The sequence below is a fragment of the Branchiostoma lanceolatum genome, chromosome 9, assembly GCF_035083965.1.
Source record: "Branchiostoma lanceolatum isolate klBraLanc5 chromosome 9, klBraLanc5.hap2, whole genome shotgun sequence".
NCBI classification, from domain to species: Eukaryota; Metazoa; Chordata; class Leptocardii; order Amphioxiformes; family Branchiostomatidae; genus Branchiostoma; species Branchiostoma lanceolatum.
In genome coordinates, this window is record NC_089730.1 from 13103361 (window position 1) to 13130467 (window position 27107).

General features: G+C 39.0%; 1 protein-coding gene across 7 annotated transcripts; it reads right to left on the reverse strand.

Moving 5' to 3' along the window:
* Nucleotides 1-1479: 1479 nt before the first annotated feature.
* On the reverse strand, nt 1480-27107 carry LOC136441166 (DENN domain-containing protein 1B-like). 7 transcript variants are annotated; one of them, XM_066437283.1, is made up of 27 exons: nt 26970-27107; nt 25005-25069; nt 19719-19762; nt 19501-19553; nt 19275-19391; nt 18868-18937; nt 16237-16269; nt 14599-14694; nt 14103-14156; nt 13523-13584; nt 13131-13179; nt 12685-12734; nt 12434-12484; nt 12156-12201; nt 11694-11798; nt 11278-11403; nt 10801-10902; nt 10391-10481; nt 9875-9954; nt 9565-9597; nt 9128-9196; nt 8753-8893; nt 8228-8337; nt 7521-7589; nt 6304-6405; nt 4747-4837; nt 1480-4578 (listed from the first exon to the last, which is right to left on the reverse strand). In XM_066437283.1, the coding sequence occupies exons 1-27, from the start codon at nt 26984-26986 to the stop codon at nt 3658-3660; spliced, it is 2847 nt and encodes a 948-aa protein (XP_066293380.1). In that variant the 5' UTR covers nt 26987-27107; the 3' UTR covers nt 1480-3657. The 7 variants fall into 7 exon arrangements, with proteins under 7 accessions (XP_066293380.1, XP_066293379.1, XP_066293381.1 ...); XM_066437282.1 differs by lacking the exon at nt 16237-16269 and adding an exon at nt 16990-17022; XM_066437284.1 differs by lacking the exon at nt 16237-16269.

A 27107-nucleotide genomic window follows, 5' to 3' on the forward strand; every position in this document is an offset into this window, starting at 1 on the left:
CCACAGTACTTCCACAGCAGTACCAAGTTCAACACTGGCAGATAAGGACAGAACAGATGACTGCAAAGGAAACAATGTCAAGTCAAACTTCTTGGCCACTCTACTGAAAGGTAACAACCACAGTACTTCCACAGCAGTACCAAGTTCAACACTGGCAGATAAGGACAGAACAGATGACTGCAAAGGAAACAATGTCAAGTCAAACTTCTTGGCCACTCTACTGAAAGGTAACAACCACAGTACTTCCACAGCAGTACCAAGTTCAACACTGGCAGATAAGGACAGAACAGATGACTGCAAAGGAAACAATGTCAAGTCAAACTTCCTGGCCACTCTACTGAAAGGTAACAACCACAGTACTTCCACAGCAGTACCAAGTTCAACACTGGCAGTAAGGGATAAAAAAGACAACCACAAAAAGAAACCATCGCCAAAAAAGGGATGTGAAACTCCTCAGCTGACTGATGAGTTGTCGAAAGCCAGTACTAGTCATAGGACTTACACTCCTAAGTCTAGAGGTAAGACAGAGACACAAGTGCCATCCTCAAAGTCTGACACTGCAATATCTGCTGGGAAGCATGATGAGAAGAAAGAAAGTAAGAAGAAGAGCAAACCATCTGCTCATCAGCACAAGGGAGGCAAGTCACTCTTCAAATATTTTTCAAAAAAAGATAAGAAAACCAAAGATAAAGGTGAAAAGGCTAGGCATTCTTCCAGGCATTCTGCCCATGCCCGCATTTTAGCAGAATTTAACCAACGACACATGAGAGAGAAACCCAACCAGACAGAAGAGCAGCAGAGTCCATATGAAACAGCATATCCCACTGTTCGTTCTCCTTGCACTACAATACCTAAGGCTGGAGAAGCCCACCCCAACCATACAGGAGATGTCAAGCAGCAGACCAGTAAAACGCTACAGCACCGAGGTCTTCCACTCAGCCAACAGCACAGAGAGGTCATCAATGCATACACAGCATCTCTCCGCCCATCAAGTCGGTCTAAAGGTTGGCCTCGCGCAACTCGACATCAACGAAGTGCAAAGCAACGTCCTAACCAAACTGTAGAACAGCCATAATAATTTCTCACAATGGCCTTGAGGATGCAAGAATATCCTGTCTATTCCCAGACAAACACCAATATGTAAATAATTCACTGATAAAACACTCTGGTTAAGACTGTCAGATTTGAACTTTCATTAAACAAAAATTTCATGTAAAGTCTTATTGCCATTGTTGTTCATTTTACATAGATATAAATGAGCCTTGTATCATATAATATGGCAAGGTGATGTTTCCCTCATAAGTGCCCGGTACAATCAAACTTTCTATACAGCTATACAACAGAAAACGTCATCAGATTACCAGTATAGAAAATACAAATTCGAACCGCCTGAGCCACCCTTCAAAGTATTAAGATTAAACCTAAGCCAATAGTCTACTTCCCAAGATTTTAGACACAGTAACACAAACATCTGCTATATTCTCGTTTTACCTTTTTATTCATCTAATAGTCATTCTGCATGTTTTGACAGCATGTATAGGCACAAATACTGATTCTGACAACACAACACAGCTTTAAAAATGTACACAGTAGGAAATCATTCCACTCAGGTGACCGAATCTTGTTGACCTTGGATGAAAGTCTCATGCACCTAACCTATATGCCATGTCATGACTGAGCTCGTTCATGAAAAGGGCTGTTCAGGACTACAGGGCTTGTGGGGTGAGTGTCTATGGGATATGGGTGCAACAACAAAAAGTCACAAAACGTTACACAAGCCTTGACGGAGCAATGCAAACTTAATATTTTGTAGCACATCCAATGTAATACAAAAGTGCAATGTACACTAAAGACTAAAATGAAAAAATCATGTTTTCTGGCACACTGTAAAAATGATGTTTTTACTCATCCTTCCAAATACATTGCAACTTAAGAGTTTACCTAATGATTTTTGCAACTAATAAGATATTCATGTTAATGTATTCATAAAGTATTCATGATGTGTATATACATAATCTAATATTCATATCACAGTTGTCAAAATACTGAGTGGCTATTTTCAATCTAACTACTATTATCATTATGGCAAATTAAAGATAATAAATTCTGTACATGGAAAATGTTTCACCGCTGGAATTCTTAAAGAACACTTGTCAAGCCACACCTCGAAAATCAGCACTATGGTACAATGTGTATTGCACTTGCTCTTTCATCAGACGTGAAGAAGAGGGGAATCTTCCACGTCATTGTATCAGGAAAAACATTCTGGCCATAACTATTTTCGAGTAGGTTTTTACTTTTTCTTCACACCAAAGATTAAGGATATCAGCACTTTTTCCAAGTGATCTAATCACATGATCTTGCCTCACCCATATTTGACAAGAGTTTGACAGTCTTTTGAATGTGGAACTGTCATTGTCATTGTTTCAAACAAACTTTCAACACACTTTGACTAGTTTAATCATTAGAATTATGAATGAGCCACTTCCAATCAAGACAGCAACTTGTAAATTTCCCTCCACATATTCCAGACCATAGTGCCAAACAGAATGACAATGTGCTGAAAGGTACGAAGAACGTCTTTTCCTGAACATAACACCTGGTTGGTAGAGCAGCATCTACTTTTATGTTTATCCAAAAAGTAGCTAAGTGTTTTGTCATTGGAAATGGTATTTTTCTTTCAGCTTACCTATATTGCATGAACGCAGAGCTTTTCAATCTACAGTACTCTGCATCAACAAGTGAAAGTTTAATGCTTAAAAGTCTATCTCAGTTTCTGCATACCCAGTTTAAATCCTTTCCATGATAAACGATTTGAGATTAATCTGCTACTGTACCTTAACTGGCTTTAGTTGGCAGTGACAAGCACTGAAATTTCTGTTACAAGTACAGTCTGTCAATAGTGAATGTTTGCACATGGTATTGTTAAAATTAGACCATTGTGTGTAATGTTTAAATATTTATCAAAAGACCATATGATATAGGGCTGTTCCTCAACACTTCAGTTCATATTACACTGACACATCATGCTTGCAAGTGTTCAAATCATTGAATCAAAGGCAACTTCCATATTTCATCTTCACAAGGAACCTTTTGATAAGTATAAGGGTAGAGACACGAAGGTTTAAAATGTTACTTCATATACTAAGTCTTCCTAAAAGTGGGACAATGCTGTGAAATGAGAAAGTTTCACGAGAACTTTGTGGCAGTTTGGGATTATGTGTTGTGCTAAAATACAGCTTTGCCTTTTACAGTATTGATACAATAGATACCACAACAGATCACTAAACAGCACAATGCAAATTCATCAATATATAACTATTGACATAGACCAAATTTACAGAAATGATACATACACAAAAAGTACAAAATGCACTGGATTTGAGACAGAGATTGCAACCGTTTCTCCTCCAATTTTAGGGGACAAGAAAACTCTGACTAAAGTAGAAGCTATGACATATCTGAATCTTATTCATCAACATGTCTATCATACAGCATGTCTACCAAACTGGTTTTACCTAAGGCTTCGGAGTCTCTGATATACTATATATCAAGGCCAAAATGGAGGTACAATCTAGAATAAGTACACAGAGTGTACAGTACTTCATCTATCCTGTCCTTCTCATATCATGTGCAGATGGATGACTGGAGCAAGAGCTATTCAAACGTTTCCCACATCTTTTTGACCTGCTGAACTTGGGAACCGGCACTTTTCTTTGCAACGTCCGCACGCGTGGAGGACACCAGGTCAGCGAAGGGGTCCTGTTTCTCTCCCGGCCTGATGGGATCCAGCACTTTCACAGAGTTCAGAACCTGACCTTGGGTCTGACCTTGAGTCCATGTTGGAACATGGTTCCACGACGAAGCCTGACTACCTACTGAGCTGCTAGCCTCTACCTGTGGTAAGGGAAAACTACTGCTGGCTGATGCTGTGTTTTGATACCCACTGGGTGGCAGTGTAGCAGCCTGGTGAACAAAGCTTTGTGTATAGTAGGTGTCTAGTCCATATTCCTTCAACAAAGTGTTTGTTGCACTTTTCTCTGGATCAGGTTGTGGCCGTGCACCCACCGTGAAGTTTACGCCTTGCTTGGAGACATTTGCATCTGAATATGGGTCAAAGTTAATCAGGGACTGACTCTCGGTATTTGCCACATTAGATGGTTTCTGCTGCTGCACCATGGTAGGAGGAGGAGGTCTAGGGGGCCTTGCCCGCACCCCTCCCTCTGGAACAGAGACAGTAGACTTGACAGAGGAGTCACTACTGGTGTCGGACTGGGCGATTCCAAGGTTGTTTGACTCCTGCCACATCTCAGTCACCAGCATGTCTCTGGACTTTCTCAGCTGCTGCGTGCTCATACCCGACGGCACGGACACAGATTTGTGCATGCTGGCAGGTTTTGCGGGGACGGGAGGGCGGCGGAACTCTCCCGGCGTGTTAGGGGAACTGGTGCTTTTAGCGTCGGACGATTCAGGAAGTGACAGAGCCGAAGTGCCTGATTCTTTCTTCTTTATCTTAGGAATGGCTATTGGTGGCCTTGGCTTTCGGGCTGCAGGGATTCCATAAAGGTTGGCATCGACCTGTTTGACAATTAAGACAGTTATGAGACAAAGCAAGGATAATAATTAAGTAAACCAAATGCACCTTGACTCATCTTTCTACCACAAGAAGATGGGAGTAGCAATAGATGAAAATGTCCCCAAAAAATGAGCAAGACAGAAAGTGAGACTGACGAGAAGAATACCGACCTCATTTTCTGGTTCCTCTGACACAGGAGTTGTTTCCCCACTGCTGCCTTCCTTCCCCAAGCGCATGGAGGCAAACACATCCTCCAAGTCCCTGCAAAACAGGGTAGCAAGCATTACAACTTGCACCATCAGGGACATCGAGCACACGAATAATTGCTCCAAGAACAGCAAGTATCAGACACTTTTGAGAACTTCATCATCACTACTGTGTTACTAGTATCTGAAAAGATTGGGGGTTGGACCCATGATTTGGCAAAACATCCGCAGTTATTAGAGCAAGTATGGTACTTTCAGACCCAGTACATGTCAATGCTGAAATCAATATGCACACCATGACTTTGGTTGCTGTAACACAGAAACTCCAGCTTACTTCAGGGAAAGACATTCCAATACTACAACATAACAGGTCAAACAAGTACATTGTACATGTCCATCCAAACATGATCTACACATGACACTACCAAATCTTCAACGTGCAGCACACAAGTCACACACAGCATGGCAACCAAACTGCAAGTTGCAACCAAAGGTGAATTAGTACACAACAAAATGTTACTGAAAGTGTAGTCAACATATATAGGGAAGCTCCATGGTCAACAGGCTATCCACATGGATTTCACTCGAAAAGATTTTCAAAGGGCTCTTTGTGAGATAGATTTCTGCTGTCAACTGTGTAAGGATGAGAAAAGTTTTTGTCAAAATGCATTCAGAATTCTGTTTTCAATATTATTGAAAACCCAGGTGGACAAACCCTAGGTACTTCCCTTAGTTGACAATGACAAGTCTTATCAGGATGAAGGAACTGCTGCAACTAATGAAACACTACAATACATGTAGGTAATGTAGGCTAAATGAAAAGGTTGAATGGAGAAAAGCACTGCTCTGCTTCCTCCTTCACCAAATCCCACCCTGAAACCAGTGGGGCCATGCTGGGGTGCCACACAGGTAGGAGATGATGAGGACGAGGTCAGTGTGATGTCACAGACACTACAAGAACACCAAGGGTTGCTGTCACGGTTCCCTTTGCTTCTGCACAAAGCTGGCGATTGGTTGGTTATCTACATTGTATGTACATTTTGGCTGAATTTCTTCCATTTAAAAGTCTTAATATCAGTATCAATCATCACTGTCAGTTAGATTTTTCAGTGATCGTCTGAAGCATCGGTAATTTAGAGTTTATATGCAGCAGAAAAGATCTGCAATGGTTATGTCATTGCTTGACTGTTGAGAAAGTATCTTAAAGTATACTGTGAAGTCATTACCTGATTCATGAATGGGAGGCTGATTTGAACTAAAAGACCAATTTCAAACTGTTCCAAGCATTTTGAAGCACGCAGCTGGCCAGATTAATGTCCGGCAAAATAGAGTGTAAGTCAACATTTTCAGCTTGATATCTCTTGCAAAAACAACAAACAACAATTTATCTGAAATTTTCAACATACACCAAGATCTTCGGTATCATTTTGTGTGAAGAAGAAATATTTTTTCCTTAAAGCCCTGCAAGCAAAGCATGCATGAGCGCCCAATCACCAGCTTTCTGTGGGTATGCTACCATACCTCATGAAGTCAAGGTTCAGAGCCTGGAAGCCAGGGCTACTGGACATACTGGTCCTGTCTGTGGAGGCATCGTCCAAGTCCAGCAGGTCATAATGACGGGCTCTAGAGACAGGGAGATAGCGCAGCCTTCGTTTAACACTGCTTCTAAAACACAGGCCTGGGGCTCTGTGCAGAGAGCCAGGGTGTACAACACATAACCTGACACTACTTTAGTAAACAAAACAAAAAATGCTACAACACTTACACAACAACAAAATAATTCTATAGCAAGTTAGCAATGAACTGCATGCAATTACTAGTACACTGCTTAGCTTCAATAGCAGACTATATACACTGTACTTATGGCCAAGTAATGGAAGCATGCTATATACATGTACATGATTGTACAAGTAACACAACTAAGCTTCGCATAATGCAATATTGTAAAGTAATCATAGCACAAAAACTAAAAGCTGCATGAAGCATCAACCACACAAAATCAGTTAAAGCATGAACGCAGTTAGTAATGTAGCATTAAGTTACATGCTTCTATGACAATATAAGCTTATTACTTTACAGCAAAAGCATTTCTGCAAGAGAGTAATGCGTTATAGCCTATAAGAGACATGTTAGCGTTAGAGGCAAAGGTTATTTCACAAGGCATAACATGCATGCTACAGTGCATTTCATCTGTCCATATCTGAAATCTTGTACTTAAAAGCAGAATAAGTCATGCTAAGACAAAATGAAGGACATAACTATGTAGTATGTCCAAGTCAATCATCATCATAGAAGGGTCAACCAAAAGGGTGGAAAGACTACAGTTAGTCTAGCAAAAGTCATGTTAGCTACAGTATCTAAAAGGTACTAACCAATGGTCAATTTGAATTTGGAAAGATACATGGAATTTGGCAAAAATCACGTAAATCGGCATGTTAAACGATCAGCAGCAAGATAAGATAAAGGGCATACAGATATATCAAATATTCCAAATCCCTTGTGTCTTCCGAATCTAAAATGACCAGAGTAACTAGTAAGAACAGATCCGAAGTCCCTCCACCACTGAGATGTAAGTCAGATGAAGTTACAGCAAAAGCTGCAGAGTGAAGTTGAAGTTAAAACCATTGAAAGGTATGCAGTTAACTCTGACAAAGCAGTTAAAGTCGTTAGAATGTGATGGGAGAAAGCTATACGCTAAACAGTAGGTTGCTGCTGTTGCTACTGACAAGCTGTCTTACAATTGACCGTTGTCGTCAAGGTCTCCGTCCAATGTACCGTCTTGGTCTAATTGCTCTACGCCACTGTCCCTAAAATGTGACAAAGGCTGCCTTTAGAAAGATTACCTATCTATGGTCTTATTGATGTCAGCAGTCTCAGAGTTTCAAATGTTTTCCTTTGTACTCTTGTGTCAAATATATACTTTACAGGCAATACACTGTGTTTGTCTATGTAGACAGGAGTACAAAAAATACAATGAAATTCTTTTATCAAACTTTGGTTTGTCTTTCTCTCTGTCAAAAGATATGGAACTAAACTTATATAGCTTGTACGATGATGCGTAAAACATCTAACAAACATGTCTTGCAAAAATGCATTGGAGATTTGGAATGCAAACTTCTATCAGAACATTTCAACTTCATGCTGAATATGTCTGTCAGTTATAATAGACGGAGGCCGGTGATAATGATAAAACTGCACGCAAGCACCCTAAACACTAAGAGAACCATATACCAGCAGCATGAGTTCCCGGAGAATAGCTGCAAAACCACAGTCATTAGATATTAGAAATCCACACAAGAATCAAAACAGACCCACACAGAAAAGAGGTAAATAAATCAATTAATTCCTGAGTACTAAGAATGTTAACTGATTTAAGTGTAGTCAGTCTATCACAGCTAAATCTATTACACATCATAGGAATTCAACATGTCCAATGACCATGTACCTCTCCCTTGTTGATAAAGTTGTTCGTGGCCTGACCAGCTCTTGTGTTGGCTTGATGGCCATGGACTGCCGAAGGTGATATGGGGTAGGTTTGGGGGGTACGTCTCTTGGCTGAAAACACAGATCACAGTGTTATACGTTTGTGTCAGGACACACAATGATACAAACGAACACAAAACTGGCTCACTACTTCCACTACACAATCTCAATGTCTTGGATGAAGCACTCTGGAGACTACAAATTGAGTGTTTAAAGCAACAACATCTGCCTGTACAACAAGATGCCTATATAAAATAAGGAATGGCAAAGGGTGTAAGAAGAACTGAACACAAAGATGAATGTGCACTAATAACTGTAATTCATCCAGCTTTAAAGTTGGAATAATGGAGATACAGCAAAAACAGCTGAGTAATTTTTCATGGGACATACTATCACTTGATTTTTTGATAGAAATATGAATGTGCGGCAACAGCATATTTATGATCAATACAGAGTGTAGGAAGGAATGGTAGTAAACCCTACATACCCTGACATGGTGTGAGATGGGTCTTCTACTCTCGTCCTCAGGCGAGTCAGGCGCACTTCTCCGTCCGTCCGCACGATTCGGGATGATGAGACCAGGCTGGGATGCACGCTGCCGACGGGCATCAAATATGTCCTCGGTCTCCTGCGGTGGTGAATAGATAGGGTCAGGATATGTACAGTATGTTATAGGCAAGAAATTTTATAGACTCACCTCATCTTCGCTACTTGTAACATACATGTACATCGTAGACACTCTCTCAAATCAAAAGACATAACCTATACCATCATTACATGTGTACAATTTTAATTGCAACAGTTTGTTACTTCAAATCAATTGGGGAACAAAGATGATTGCTGGTTTATGAACCCAACCAACCTTTGACTGCTTGAATTTACTCTTCACACTCTTGGCTTGCTCACGTGCAAGTTTTGCCACATCTTTTCCCTGTGGAGTAAAGGAACGTCTTAAAACCAATAACCTTAACTTTATGGTCTTCATGTATAGTGTTAGTCTCTTGCTTGCAAATTAACACATAACATGTCCAGAACATGCAAGGTACATTATGTATGTGCATTTCTGTTGACATCAAATAGCATGAAGTTACAATCAAGACTAATATGGCTTTGGAGGTCAGCTTCACAATAAAAATATGGTTTAGACTAATTCTTCGGCTCTTTGCATCTTGGAAGACAGTCGACAGCTTCGGCCAGCCTCTCTAGACTAATATGCAACATGCAAAAGCTCATGACTTTCTAAAATAACTGTAATACTTATTATTTCAATCAAATGGAATAGCAAAGGGATGCACTTACAGTGCTAACCATGCTTTTGACTGCAGGTTTGGCCTAAAACACAATGAAAACAATGAGAAGCAATTGTCATTCTACATTGTCAACTCTATGCAATTTATCTTGCATGATTGTATTCACACATTGCAAAAAAGCCATTCCAAATACACCATCTTGTCAAACAAGATACATAAACAAATCCAGACATATTTATTTGTGTTCATTCCAAGTCTGAATTAATATAACCCATTGACGCACACACCATATGCTGCATCTCATCTTCTAAAACAGCTGCACATAATCAATTTTCAGTGAAAGCTACATCATGGCTTACCTTTTTCCTAACCCCCTTTAAGATGTTTCCACCTTCTTTCTTCACACTGTTCAGCCACGCTGTGTAAGTTTTGATGCTGCCTGTAACATGGCAGAACACAACATTGTACATGTATATCATCGTCATGTACATTTGTAGAAGAAAACTTTCAGCAATAACTACACATGATGTTCATGATAGGACAAAAAACTATTGACAATTAATATTCTCATGGATACAAGGGCCAACAAGATTTCATTTTGTCACAGTAATATGAATATGTTGAACGAACCAGTGGCTGCATCAACACCATTACCAAACTACAGTTACCAGGCAACAGAGGTCGTGGTAAACCGGGGAAATCTTGTGTGTGTCCAGAATGATAACAGCCTCACCAGCATGGAGCCGCCTGGAAACATGATGTGAACACTAGCCAACTGCTGACCACCTGTGTCATCCCCTTCCATCAAAAACTGGATATTACTACTAACTACTACTCCCATAGTGTGTGAGAGGTTATTCTAAGATGAGTTTTACCTTTACTGTAGTCTACAAGGTTTATCTCCTCTTCAAACACGTCACTAAATCCCTGCCCAGAGTTCAGTAGGTCCAGCCTACCGTCTATGAACTGTACAAAAAGGACAGCACACAATAAAGGTACATTATCATAGAAACATGTTGGTTCTCCAGTTTTAAAGGACAGTGCTGAACTATGAAAACAACATAAAAACAGAGCCTGGAAGGGAAATCTCCAATGCTAACATCTATTCTTATATGGCAAAATAAAACTATCAGTACATATAACAACATTTGAGATCAAATGAGCTTCTTTTCCATCTGAATTTTTAATACATGAAAGCACACAGATTAATCTATTGCACACTTATGACTGGGGTGCATTAACAGGGGTCAAATCACAACAACAGAGCAGGTATTTTCTCTCTGACCTGTTTGAAGAGTTGCCCTTGTATGACGTTGGTCAGGAACTCTTTGGAACTGTTAGATCTGGATGAGATGAATGCCTCTTCACTAAAGGTAATTTCTTCTCCCTGTACAGGCAAAAAATGATTGTCATGTCCAAAGTAGTGGCTATATAATGGTACACATCACAAAATGTACAGAGTATCATAACATGTCGAGCTTCATTTGCAGAATAATTGGATCTGATGGCATCAGCTCCAGTGTTTTACAAGAAACAAAATTACCATACCAAGCTCTCCCTTGCTGAAACACTTTATAACTTTTAGGTGTGAACAAGCATTCACAATCTTTTGTCCTAACTATTACACACTTTTACTACTCAGATTTTGTTTGGATAAAGTTTTGCTTCTTTTACATGGCAATTTAAGTATTGGATGTTACTGCAACTGAATTTATGGTAGGGCATACAATGATTACCATGTAATACAAATGTATGTACTTACTGGTTTGAACCTGAGAGCGTCCCTGTAGCCCCCTATGAGATGGACCATGGCTCTGAGGTAAGCCTTAGCCACTCCCTCCCCCTGCATAGTACCTGTCTTCTTTAGCTTACTCTTTAGAGAGGACATCTGCACAAAACATAGAAATGGAAAAAATGTCAACAGGTGCACAAACAGTCAACTATGTACACAATGTAATGGGTACAATGCCGGCTGCCCTGTAATGACCATTTGTTGTTTCCTAACAACTATTGCTAAGCAACATTCAGTATACATGTACATACATACTTTTATCACAAAACTGTACCAACATTTTCACCAATCGCCTAGACTAAAAGCTATTGTAGTACTGGAGGGATGCTCCAAAACAAATGTACAGAGAATGAAATCACAATGTACAACATGTATGTTAGACTCACCACATCATGAGGCAGCGTTTGTAGGTCATCAAATGGAGTGTCCAAAGTGTTGCTGTCAGCATTAAACACAACAATATCCTCCAGCCCAGCCATACTCTGGACTTTCTGTGAATGGATTAACATCATATCAAGCATAAGTTGAATAAATCAATAGATAAAGAAATCTTATAAATCTATACATGAATTTATTATTGATAAAATTTATCAAAGCATGAAAAACAGATTTTTCCCAGTTGTAAGCAACAAGCTGTCTTTGGAGGAAGTCACTTTTTGGTTATTGCTTGTCTCTCTGTTTCTAACAGTGAAAATATACTTCAACATCTCCCTTAGTCTGGAGTCAGCATACTGGCACAAAATTTGTATTAAGCAGCAGGGAGAAGGTTAAAATGCATGTTTCAGTATACATTGTATCCCAGACTACTAAATTAGATTCATGTACACATGCGTGGAAAGCTATCATACCTCCATTAGAGAAGAGTGGACACCAATCAGGAATGGCATGGGGGCACTGTGGAGGAAAGTATAGAGATTGAATCAGAAAGAAAACAAAAAACATCTTACATTTCATTCAAAGTAGTACAAGAGTTATGGAGAACTTCAAGTCTCCAGCAGTGTCTGACTAACTCTGACCAGCAGACTACAAAGTCACTTAACCATAATACAAATGTTTCTAGAAAGTTAAAAAGTCCATGAACCTGTGATAGGATACTTTTAGCTGAGGGTTACAACAGTAGACTCACCAGCAGTAGTCGAGCAGATGCGGTGGTATGACTGGGATGTACACATGTTGCCTGTAGACCAAACAATTTAGGATTAGCAACTATAATGAGGGATGAAGAAACGAAATGCACATTTACCCTCAAAACCTTTTAGCACTCATAATACTACAGATAAAATTCAAAGGTTTATTGTGCTTGAACTTTAATTATTGTCTCTTGAAGCAGATCTTAGAAAACTATGCATCCTCCAGACTCCAGAGCATGAGCCTTACCAGTAGAGGGGGTAGAGTAATGATGATGCACCATGGACAATTGCAGTCAACTGTGGGGAGAAGTAATGTCACAGGTTATCCTATTATACAATCATGTGTGTACCACTACCAGACAACTAATCTGACAAATACATCTAGTTGAATATTTTGTCAAATGAAATGACCAATGGTATCATAGCAGTGGCAGTGATGTAGAAAAATACACTTTTATATGCTAATTGTACATGTAGTTAAACATGTTTTATCTAGATTATATCAGATACATTAATTGTACATACATGTACCATTTTGTTTTGGACACAAAAATTGGCTAGAGACCATAACAATCATGGATGAAGGTCATGTGTGCCACACATTGTATTTCACAATAACACAATTAATTGAAAATGGTACTAAAAGTCTTACATGCTACACTGTCTTTTAATTCTGGCAGCATGTGTACTTACTGTGCTAAGCTTGCTGGATGTGACGAGTATTCTTCTCTCATACAACATACTGCAAAATATGAGACGTCACATTTAAAAAAAATCGCATTCAGAAAGAATATGCTACGACACCGGGACTTCCATCATTAGTATTGATTTACTTCCATCATTGGTACTGATTTAAGCAAAGTAAGCAAGTTATAAAATATCAAAAGTTCTTATTCGATCATGATAGAGATTAAAGCAGCTGCAAGTCAATACTTTTCTTCTCAAAATTAGGTTGTTTACTCCAACTGCAAGATTCAAATCATGTACTTGAAGTGCATGGATCAACTTTAAATACTGATACTGTAACACAAATATGTATACTATTGCTGTCTCAGTCTTTATACCATTATCTTATCATTGCTTACCTTGAAAAGATATGAAGCATCATGATAGGCTCCACAGCAACATAGTACTCTGTCAGATTTCTCTGCAATGATAAAAGAAATACTTATACATCATATGCTCATCACACAAACAAACCAAACATACACATGCCATGTGATTTTCTGGAAAATCACAAAAATTTCAGAAGACAAAGACCGGAGAAAGGACACTTAAAGTCTTCTGTCATAAGCTGGTGTGTAACGCCTAACGGTGGTTATACTGGCTATAAAGATACAGATCTTTTCCTTTAATTCCCAGGATAAAGTAGATCTGTATAACTTCAATCTGTTATCAGCACCAAGGACAGTACCATGTCAGCTACAGGTTAACCTGCTGTGATACTGACTAGTATGAACATGATACTGACGATAATGTGATGAATTTTCTGGTTGCCTGGTGACTGTGGAGACTGACATTGGTAATACTGATGTCAGAGGTAAGATTATCATTAACTAGCTAGCTGTAGGTCATTTGCCAGTGGTACAGACTGGTATGAAAACAACAACAATTACTTCATTCCGTTGATGTAAAGTAACACAAAATGTAAAAACATGGTCTTACATTTTCTGGTATGGAAGGAAGACGACTTGAGTCAGGACATGTAAAGGAGAAGTCCTGCAGGGTCAAGAGATGGATTGTGCATAACATCACTTTTCATACATGTGCCTACATGTACATGTGTAGCTACATGATATTTTGGGTATGAACAATGCAGGTGATACCCAAGGTTGATAAAAAGTATGCACACAACGTTATCTTTAGAAATAATCCATGATCCAGGAACTACAATGGAAAAAGTCTGAACACACAACACAGTCAATCTTTATTCAAGCAATTTAAAATATACTGTAATGTTGATGCTGGTCATGCTTAGCAGAACAGCATTTTTCCAATACACATTTGTTATAAACAGGCTACCTCATTGGGGACAAGGTTAACTTTCTCCCTGCTACCTAACCCCATAACCAATACATTTTTTGTGCCAAAAGGATACCTTAGCAGGCTGAAGTTTAAATACAAAAGCCCTTAGACTCAGCTAGAGATTGCGGTGACATACCAAGCCTGGCTGCCTGGGGTGTATGTTGACAAGTGTGTCTGGATCAGGAACCCTGTGTGTATAGACTGCCTCCAGGATCGACGAGATATCTTGTTCCTGGGGCCAACAGAAACAGTCGTCACATTCAAGGCCAAACCACAAAAATCTGCATACTGCACACGTATCTACTACAGGTGTTATAAACTACCCACATAGACACAAACACATCACATGTGCTACATAACAGAAATGAACATTAACTCCTTGTATACAATGTACTATTTTACTTTTTGTGTCAGCATACCAGCTGGATATTTGGCTTGCACTGATAAGTCTGTACATCTCAAGTTTTTTTTTTTAAACAACTTTTTGTTATTTTTGTAGTACTGGCCGATCAGCACCAAGGACAGTAAGCAGATGAGATTGAAATCTGAATCTCACTGTTTTCTTTTTTTAAATGGATACAAGATTCCATTTCTAATGATTGTCTTTCAGTCAGTCTCACCAATGGGAAGTGGCATGTTAAGCAACACAAAACCATTGCTTCCCATGCTGCATTGTTAATTTGCTAGTGAAACTTCATCCATCGACAGTACAGAATCTTGAATTATCACAAATCATGGTTACCATACTTTGCTTGTGCATGCATCAATGTAATCACAAAGCTCTTGGTTGCTTCTAGTGTATGACAATCATAGTGACTCCTATGGTGAATACACAGTAATAGTGTTTCTTACAACACGCATAAAGAAGCTGATTTGAACACTATTTTGTGACCAATCATAATCACTGACTCTCACGCAGTCTCATCAGACATACAGTACTCAAAGTCGTCACATTAGATACATTCCAGCAACAAAACTTCAAGAAGTGACATACTAGTACATGTACATTGATAAAGGAATAAGAGGAACATTACAACATCTAATAATGGTATTAAGTTACTTCTCTACACAAGACAACAAGCATCCTGCTCAGACCAGAAGACAGACATGCAGCTGCTTTCAACAAGCAAGAAATGCTGTCCGAGTCATATACTGTACATGCAACCAAGACTATTCTGTGTGCATTTTGTTTACCTTGTGAGACATGCACTAATTAAGGATTTAACATGCACTAATTAAGTGTTTTATCATCTCCACAACATTTCTCAGGAGTCCTGGTAATTCTTTGTCCATGCATTAGATATGTACACTACATGATGGAGGACAGAAAACAGTGTGCTGAAGAGTGACGTGCAAGGTACAGCATTCTAGAGACTTGATGTTTTTGAAGGATCCGTGAAAGATTGTTACAAGCTCATTTCTTTATCAGCAGCTAAAGAGTTGGCAAGTCCACCCTCATGTGAGGTTAGGGGCTGAACATTAAAATAATTGGGCTGCACCATTTTTGTGCCAGGACCCAGGGAGTTTTACGATGCAAAGGGGAAGAACATGCAAGGTTCTAATTCCTATTGCGACAAACTTTTGCCATAGTCTACAGCACAGATCATAATACTATTGTCAGAAAGGCTAGAATAGTCTGTAAATTCCATAATTTGGGGAAACAAAAGATTGGAATGAAAGAGAGATATGGTAAGCTAGCCAGTGCAGCAAGGTTTTTTATTCTTTCAGACATGACATGCATTAGCGTTAGGGATGCATAGCAAGGGTTACTCACCAGTGAGACAGCATAAGCAACATCATCAGACCTCTGATGTACCACACACAGGTCATGGACAGACAGAGGGGGAGAGCAGTCAAAAACGTTGCACTTATCCTCATACCAGTACCCAGAGTTGGCACATGTACACACACCTCATTATAACAATCACATCAAATTACTGGAGTAGATGGAGGTTAATCAAGTTGTGTAGAATATCTTTGAGAGGAATTAAGTATCTCTTAGAGTCAATGGTGATGATAATGAGAGCCAAACATCAATGAATGCATTTCCAATCATCTAGAGAAATAGAAAAAGTGAAACACAATACTACAAAAGAAAAAAGAATGAAAGTAGACTAGGGTATGACTATTTGAAAATAATGGTCGGCAATGATTATATAATTTGCTGCAACTGACTTTTGCCGAATCTGATATGGAGAAAAGATCTGTAGAATTGAAAGGTAAAATCGGCACTGAACCAAAGAGGATTGCATTTACATACAATGCCTGTATATTCACCCAATGGCAGGTGCAAATTCCTGCAATATTTCTGTGAAAGCACAAAGAAGTACACCTTAAAGAAAACATTTTCCATGTTAATATAGTCTAGTTATGTGTCAATAGAATTTTCCAAGAATTGGACTTTCTTTTTATTTGGTACAGGATCTAAATCACCAGCTACTTGATGTGAGTGCATAATGAGGAGTGAAGTACCAACGTGAGTCCCTGTACTCCTATAACCTACTTACCTACGGTGTTAAAAACTTACCAGTAAGTGTCTAACCGTAAATGTAGTCACCCCCTTTGCACACCAAGTACAGCACACACCATGGCGAGGGGAGGGTGCCCGGAAAGTGTGACATACACACACACGAATGGACGGACGGAAGGATGGGTCGATGGTGAGTAGACAAGAATGAAAACCAATCAGAGGGGAGAAGAGGAGCGGGTGGGCCGCAGGATTAAATTTCACATTTTCAATAGAACTACAGTGTACGTTGGTGAATTTTGAACAGTCGGTTACTAAGAAACAGTTTAAGAGACAAAGAATAATCTCCACATATCACAATGCATTGTACCGTTAACTCTGTGAATAGTCGTACAGAAGGTACAGTTAACAAATGAATACAATTTTCAACCAAAAATAAAATTTGATGAATGTACATGTATAATATCATATACATGAGCTCCACCCTGAGCAAAATGAAAAGGAAAGCAATTAAAAGCAAAGCAATGCTGACTATGAAAGGGATTATAATGGTCAATCAGAGCAATGGTAAGCAATGATAAAGTTGTATAAGATGTCCTTTCAAAAATGGAAAAAAGTAGAAGAAATGTCATGTATGTAATGAAGTAGAAGGTGGGTTAGTCTCTGAACCTTGCACACAAAAAACTTTCTGGGCTTGTCTATTGGTGACTTGGATGGTAAATTTGATGTTGGAAGTATTTTTTTCAACCCACAATTTAAAAAGCCTCTCTAGTAATTAACACTGGTCTCTTTAAAACATAAAATTTCAAAATTTCAAGAGCAGAATATTTGAACCTCTGCAATGTAAGGGGATATCTTTAGGTGTCTAGCTATAGGTTCATCTATCATTACAGGATGATGTCACTTTGCTGAGCTTGTTGATGAAACAAAGAGTTTGAATATGTAACTACAGCAGCAGGAAGGAAGGAGCAGGTAAGCTTGGCAAATTTTTCTATCGTTTTCCGTTTTGAATTGAATTGAAAAAGTCTTTTTTTTTAGTCTAGAGTAGATCATTTCTGTTGTTAAGTTAAAGTAAGTGCTTTGAAAGGAATTGTGTGTGAATCTTGGAGACATATGAGAATCTCTAGGAAAAGCCCTCTTATTAATTTTTGGATTGATCATAAAAGTAACTTTCAGAGTCAGACTTATAATTATGATAAAAAATGGTCTTGCCGTCACTGTCTATGTTGAGCATTGCAACAACATGTTGTTAGTAGGGCAGATGTGCATCCACACACAGACTCAAACAACTGTCATACACTTATAGTATTATACTACATAGTGTTGGACACCGTATAACCCTTGCATGACACCCTGCAAATGTTAATTGCACAGCTAAAATGTGTTGACTTGAGATAGTCTAATACTACAGTCAGCTTGTGTGCCTAAAACTACAAGTATCACCCCATAAATGTATGTAAGCAAGTAGTGAAAATAACCTTAACCCAGCCTGCAAGTTTAGACATGCTAGAACATAGAGAAAGTTGAAAAATATATAAAAACAAACAAAATTAACACTCCAAACATTTACATATTGGATGATCATTTCTTAGCTCTAGAAGCAGTTCAAACACATTGCTTTGAATTATGGCATTTTTCATAAAGTGTAAATGTAAAAATTCTGTAATAAAAAAGGTTACACAAAGCATGCTGTTCAATCGTTCATTTCATTTGCCATCTTGGGATTTGCTGAAAACTAATTTGCAATGTATCAATAACCTTTTGAATTTCTCAAAACTTTTGTAAAAAAACATTACACAGTCCTAAGCAGTTGTCATAAAACACATGATGTTGTAAAGTGCAAAGTTTCTGCTTTAAAGTCTTGTGTACTATTAGAAATGTTTTTGGGTGGGAAGGACAAGTATCTGTCATCTGTTTGTCGAAACTCATCACACTCACCTGTTTTCTTAGTAGCAGCTCCCCTAAAGTGTTCAGCAGCTTGTAATAGATCTCAAACCATGGTAGGTAGCTGGATAAACAAGACATTGAACTGTGTCATGGTGTGGGGAGAGACAAGAGAAGTACATAGGAAAGGTTATTTTTAAGTGTGTACGCATTACATGATGAACATAGTAGGTTGTTACATTGTGCATGTGCTACGTATCCATCACACAGTCTTTGGTGAAGATACTCCAAATCGCTACATTGTCTGTCTTTTTGGAATATATTCTAACCATTCTAGATAATATAGAAATAGTTTGTGTCTCTTCAGGCATGTTGGTAACCTTTCTTGCTACAATGACAAGACCAGAGGTAGGGAAAACACAGTCCATAGACGACTGTATGTAACAGTGTCTGAAGCTGACCTGAGAATGCATAGGCACGACCGTGTTCCAGGGGAGTGTCGACAGAACCCGAAGCGCTGCTTACTGTCGATGTCAGTCAGCACAAACGTGAAATGCTGGCCACTGACTGGGGTAGTGCTGTGTGATGAGAACAAACTGGTTAAGTGTCATGGTATAACAAAAGTGGAAGTTAGCCAATAATATTGACCTAAATAAACAACAACTGGACAAAAAAAAATATTCCTACCTTGCAATATCAAGGGGGAAACAAAACTTGGGCATCATCTTCAAAACCCCATCCTGGAAAAAAAACAATCTCATTAACCTTTCATGATTATCAATTCTATAGAAACATATTTCCAAAATTTCAAAGAATTCACATGATTAACAGTCCATCTATAAGCCAATGATATTGTCAACAGCCTCAGGTTAGTCATAGTTTGAAGGACTTGGGGAAAAACTCACCAGTCCCTGGAAGTCCTTGGGATATTTCCATGCTATCTCTGGATCTGATAACAAAGAAGGAAACAACAGGGTTTTAATTTCAATGATTTACTCAAAGCATTTTCTACACATACGCACCAAGTAAAATAACAATTTTCATAAAAGATAATTCTTTTATAAATAACACAAAAATTTACGACTTCCTCAAGATTGGAAAAAGTTGACCTTGGATCATAAATTTTACCCTTGACTACAGTATCACATGGACTAGTTCCCCCCCCCCTTCTATTGGCTAATGCATGTCCCACGTTTGTACTGGATGTAGGGCAAGGCAGTAGGGAGAACAACTAATTATATATTTGGGCATAGGATTAGGAATTTCAATATCCTGACGACATTCTGATGACAGGATATACACATATCAAAGAAGTCCTTCCTTTTCCAGGAGGGCCTGAGGACACTAACAGTTCATTACAGACAGGAATTCAAAATGTTTCAGGAAATCTTGTATGTCAGACGTTCACATCCTGGCTGGAAACTCTTGAGTCTGACATGATGATCTGGCAAAATATTGTAAATTTTCATTAAGTTTGCTGGGATTTAATTTGTTGCCGTGCTGCGTGCCCCTGCGAAGCTGGTGTGTTACACCATACTCTTATATGGATACAGATACAGTATTTTGCAGTAGGAGGAAAAGGAAATGTTTGCTGTGTTTGAATCAAAGATCATGCTGGGCACACAGAGCCTATCACTAACTGATAAAAATCTGTATTGTTAGCAGAATGATGCTTTTTCAGTGGAGAGGTCACCACCAAAAATGTTGTGTAGACTGCAACCCGACACTATTATATACAATGTCATGGTGCTAATACCATTCACAATCTTACCAAGTTCTCCAAATAAACATGTTAAACTTACACACCCTTAAATACAATATGGTGCAAACACTGTCTGGGATCATCATCTGTTCCCGAAATAAACTGCCATCATTCATGAATAACCCTGTCTGCTATTTTTACCTCGGACACTGCACATGTATCACATGATAGTCATAACATGGTCGACCCTGACATTATGGCATCAGCTCAATGTGACACTGCCGAGGACAGCAGCTAAACTCATCATGACTTTTAAATGCAGTGTTCCTCTTATGCAACAGACCTGAGTCAGCTTACATACATGTGTCTTATGAGACAGAGACTGTCATTCTCGTATACTGTAGGACTGTTTAGCCTTCGCCGATGCTGTAGGGCTGACGTGAATTAGGATTTGACCAAGCTGAAGACAATATTGAACGCCAGAAGCCATATATATATACCTCTAAAGTCACCTGATCAGGTGTTGTACAGTATAAACATGAATGTTTCTCGACCTTTGCAGTCACGCTTATGTAAAAGATATATTGGCTTACATGATCTCCTTGTTTGGTATAAGCAAACTTTGTTTACACTACTGGAGAGGACATAAACTACCCAAGATGGCAATGAGCCTAACCAACAAGTGCATACTGCACCAGAGTCTGTCCAAGACTGGTAGATGCTAATCTCAAAGCAGATGTAGGAGTTGGGCATGTTTTCAGCAAAATCTGGCAGTCTTGATTTTTTATAGCTACCCGACTACTGCCAGTCGGGTATCGCACCTCCAGAAAAACATCAGAAACACCACCACACACGCTCAAAACAAACCAAACTGCTGCATCTGCTTGGAGGAGATACCTGCTGTGGAGTGATCTGGTTGGATCCAGACCATATCTCCCTGTAACAGCTGGTAGCCCTGGGGTCATGACCTTAGCTTTACACCCTGCTGTCTGCGCGGTAGAAATAACCACACCACCCACAGCGGTCCCTAATCATAGTCATTACCTCCCAAAATCAAGCCCTACATCGTTGAAATAGTCAACTCTTTTAAAGAACAGGATATAAAGGATTAAAGGAATGAAAGTGTAACGTTTGATTATGTGACCTAAATTTGGATCAAGCAGTTAACTGAGATCAGCATTTGTTTCATTCAATATTAGTCCGCATTTCATATTAGAAAAAAAAGGCTCTTCATACAAGCTGACTGTGTAAAAAAATTATCTTCCTCTCATAGTCCCCCTTTTCCCTTACAGCTACATTATTTACTTCACTTTAAGTCTACAAATTAGGGGCCAAATTTACCAGAATTCCTTTTGCTACACAATTTACAACTTAACAATTTAGAACAAGGTCATCATAGCAATTAAAACACCCCCTGTGCATTCATCCAAATCTAATTTCAGGGGGTAGAGACAGTTTCAAGGACTGTAAATTCACATTTATTGACTTTATTCACATTTACTGACCTGCAATTTCATTTTATTCTAACTAATTATCATGGACCAATATATTTATGCAGCAAGACAGCTTCTTCAGAGTCTTATTAACATCAATCTTATTGCGTGACTAGATCTAGTAGAAATATAGTTTCTTCCGTTTGGATCTTGGACCTTGGCGCCAGAGTCTAGACGGCTGTCAAATAGTATAACCATAATCCCTGCCAGCCATGCTGTTCAAGCCCTTACCACTGTTCTTAGGCTTAGCTTTGTCTTCACTTTTGTCTGAAAAGTCTCCTTAACAGACCTTTCTGTGCTAGCCTGGAATCCAGCCTGTAGGCGGGGTAAAAACAGTTGGAAGCAGACTGAAGCTAACCAGACTGGATTCCAGGCTATTTTTGTGGAGCTTCAGGAGTAAGTATGGATGATAAATGAATGTATCCAGAGAGGAACACCTTATAATTTTCTGGTTCAGTCACGCATATAGTGGAGGCCAACAGATGGGAAAGGGGAAACATTGGAAGCACAACATCTGTCATACACATCCATTATTGTTCTGGCAACTATGATAATAAATATACAGCTGGAGTTGGACTCCTTAGAGACAAATGAAATAGCTGAGCACATCACTGGAGAGTGGAATGGTTGTCTTGTAAAACTGAATTGATTGCAAGACTGGAAGTCGGGAGGTAAAAGATTTGAAAAGTTTTGTGACTTTTTTCAATATCTTCCTTTTTTTAAGCTACTTGTTAGCTTCCATACACACATGACACATGGCACTCATTCCATGACACCAGGCACCTGATGTTCTGACCTTGCCCCTTGTTATCAGAAGGTAGTAAAGTCCAAATTTAAGTAATGTAAGACCTCAAGTGGATCCAACTTAGAGCAAACTGTAATGAAACATTTATCAAAGACAGACCCGTCACAGTTGCTTGTTTGGTTTAAATACAGGAATTTGTGATTGGGATTTAAATAAGGGTAAATTGTTGTTACCCTGCAACTGTCATTGTAACTTTGGGAGGGGGGGGGGCTTACAGACTCTAACAGAGAGCAGAACCTAACTTCAGTTAACGAAGCTATGAATCATTAACAGGTAGTTGCTGTCTTGTGTATGAAATTTCAACAGGAATTACATTTTCAGTAATTTCTTGGGGCCCCTCCCAAAAGATAACATGATATTATGTATATCACTGTATATCTTGGAAGGTGATTCTAGCACCAGCCATAGTCTATCTGTACACCAGTCCCCTGACTGGATAAATCATCTGGCTGATGTCCTAAACTAACACATCCTGCTGATAGCCTTTGGGGGAAGTAGCATTCCCATGTCAGGATTCAACCCACCATGCTGGGTTTTCCCTTGATATTTACACTGAGTCACTGGTTTCCCTGGTCTTTTTGGAACTCTATGTACAGTTTATAAACATTTTATACAAATTTTACAATCTTGGCATGAAGATCCTTGATAGATCTACTAGTTATGAGAATGCTTATCACATATGAAATGTCTGGGTTTCTACATGTAAGCCAGGTTTAAATATAATGAGAGTTTGGACACTGAAAAGTTTTACAAAACGCCTTTCAGGCAAGTCCCTGTTGTATTTATAAGACAGTTCTTTGCTGAGTCTCAGTAAAATGTAAGGTTATTGGGTCTTATGAGTAAACTTCCACTGCAACATTCTCATATTCCCATTGAGGAAATTCTACTCTAAAAACCTTCTATGTAGCATTATGCAGACAAACAGAACATAATGACATAATAAAACAGGATAATTACTATGCCATGACATGGCGGTATATGTACATGTATATGCCCATTTATGGAAATTACAACTAATCACCTAATCTTACATCCTTATGACATCATAATAGCTGTGGTTTGATGAACCAATGGGACCAGTAAATCAATATAATATAGACAGACAAGGGTGTGATGTAATGATTGTCTGATTTTCCGTATAGAGTATAATTATGTACATGTATCTTCTCCATGACTGCTATAAGTATAACTAGTAATAGTAATACAAAGATGGTGCCAAAAGGCTATCTTAACAGGCAGAGAGAAGGTTTAAGAATAAAAGACTAATTTATTCCACTCAACTTGAGATAATGTCTATTGTACAGGACCTTTTAGTGTCCTGAGGGCATAGGTAAGTTAGCCTGTCAGGATCAGTCAGCAGGCAGGCATGCATACAGTACTTCAAAGGCTTCAACAGTCAACAAGTCAAGAATGCTTAAGCTTTTGAAAATGCAGAGAAAAATTCCATAACCTGATTAGAGGTCACTCTATACTAGATACAGCTCAGCCATGGGAAGTAATCAGATAAACCCATACCATAACACAGGGAGCTATGACCTAATCTAATTATTGCAGATTCCCTAGGGGAATGTCTTGGGTGAGGTTACCTCATTCAGAAAGAGATCTACAGCTTAACCTGGAATGATGAAATTGGTTGATAATCATGGCCTATCTATTATGTATTGTGACATTTTCTCAACTCTTACTCTTATAGATGTTATATCAATAATCTATGTGTACTATACTGTAGATTGATTTATTTTCACAGGGATTTCATTTCACAGGAGTGAACAGGTACTTTTTGTAGTGTTTTAAGTTCTTGGTCATAACAATACTGTGGCACTGATGACAAAAACAAATATTGCTGGTGTCATGATTTTGCGGTGGGACAGAGCCGCATGGAGGAGTGGTGTAAAGACTTGCCGACTGCTGCCCACCCATGTCAGGGACCCCGGCAGCAGTATAATCAAAACACTGGATACTACATACTACAAATGTACTTTATGTAGGCTCCGCTAAAACTGTAGAAATAAAACTGCTACAATATTTAACTGGTGTATTTAGGTGGCATCTGATGAATTCAATTCAAGCAAATTTTTCTTGATAAAAAATCCTTTCTCCCTACTGTCAAATCCCCACACCAACAGGCAGTACATTGCACATGTACACCATGGCCACATGTTGATGTCTCATATGCTGGTGTAAAACTCACCTTTGTTCCTCTCACTTGGAGCAGACACTTCCACAAAACACTCGAACGTCCTGTCAGGGTTTTCTCTGCAGACAAAACAAGAACAAGGGGTCAGGACCTGTCATGTACACGGAACCTGGCAAGAACTAACTGTTTATACTAGCATGGAGCACTATGTGATAGAGATATGAAAATTTGAATAAAAGAGTAAAAATGTTTTGAGCAATGCATTTATGATTGTTAGATTCTTGACAATTACGTTGATAACTATTCATTCCTTTCACAACGCGCTTGCATATATTATATACCACAGGTGTTTTGACTGCTATCTAAAAACTATTTGAGTAGTCATATCCTATTTAATGTCCTTGATCATGATCATACCCACACCCACACAAGTGGTTAGGGTAACGTTATACCACACTGGATAAATGCTGCCTTCGGAAATCGTAGACATGGGGAAAGACCACGGGCTAACTTGCAACCCTTTTGATCTATTGTTTTGTGAGGTGTTCTTAATAATGTTTCAAGGTCAGACACAGGAAATGCCCTACAGGTGCTTTACAGTGTGGAGAGGTAAGCTTGTGTGACAAGTTATGTCAAAGGTCAGATTTTAAGGTAGCCAGGTTCAATTCTGGTAATGATGTTATACTTACTAGTTACAGTTTGGTGGAAACAGTCTCTAACATTAGAAAGTGATTGCAGTTGCTCATAAACATAAACAGGTAAATGTAGCACATGCAAAGTTTAAGCCTTAAAATGCACAACAATTGATTACGATCCTGCTCTTGCCATGTGAATGTTTTTACCGCATAGATATCATACTCATTTTTTTACTTCATATTGTGCTTATGTTAAATAACGCCTGACCAATTAGTATGAAGACAATTAAACTGACTGGCCTTTAACATTAATTTCCGTATTTAGAATGTGCCAACCATCACATCTAAACTCGGTTTAACCATACAGAATTAAAAACCAAAGTGACCAATTGCTTATCCCTGAATAGGACACCCAGGGTGACCTATCATGATAGTTTTAATTAGATTTGCAAGACTGGATACAGATATATGGGTCAACTGGGACATATTTATGCTATTACTAACCAGATATGTCATGGTTGCATCAGCATGGAAAGGGTATTTAGGTGGGTATGATCTGAATTTTAATGTGACTTCCCTCTAAATGATGGAGCAATGCTCTCTTGCAAAGCTAATGAGACATTAGAATTTCATGTTTTCCTTTTCCTTTTGTTATTTAACAATACCAGCAGTGGCCAGATGGTGTTTTGGTACCACAGCTGCAATCATACCTTTGGTAGACAATCTTCACAAATTTTATTCATATTGAGATAATCCTATTCCATCAAAAGTACACAAATCTAAATATTTGTTAGCAACAGTGGAGAGAAGTCACAATTATTCCAATAGAACAGGTCATGTCTGAATGTAAATCTATGACAGCTGTTGCAGTTACAGTTTGTATACTTTGATCTGAAGACTTCCAGCCATCTGAATAATTAGCAAAGAGCAAAATATAGAGAGGTGCCAAATCATCAAATTTCGATACGATCTGAATTTACAGGATTTACTTTAGCACCATAACGAAACCCTTCAATGCTTTTGAGGGGCCAATCAGAAGTGTGTGTTGTGGCTGCACGTATAAAATCACACCCACCAAATCCAAACAAAGCTACAACATACAAAGTCCGCCCCCAGACATGACTGTCCGAGGCGGTCCACAAAGACACAAGAGAGCCAGGTTTCCGGTTTCCTTCGTGGGGTAGAGGCCTACAAATCCTCAGGAATTAATTGATGCTAGACCGTACAGTACAACTGAATTATGGTAACGATTAGCTGATGTCAGCGCCAGTGTCAACACTGTCCAACCATGACGCCCGCAACAGGCAGACCGAATATTTCCGGTCAACATAGACGCTCATATCTCCGCTAAAATCACTAGCATGGGCACAGTTTTCTCACTCACTTCAGCCTGGACGCCATAGCGGTTGAATCGCTGCCAACAGGCGGTATGTCGTGTTGAGGAGAGCCGTAGAGGAGGGCAGAGACGAGCGGAACCCAGCGCCCGTACTTTCACCCAGCTGCCGCCATCTTGTGACTTGTC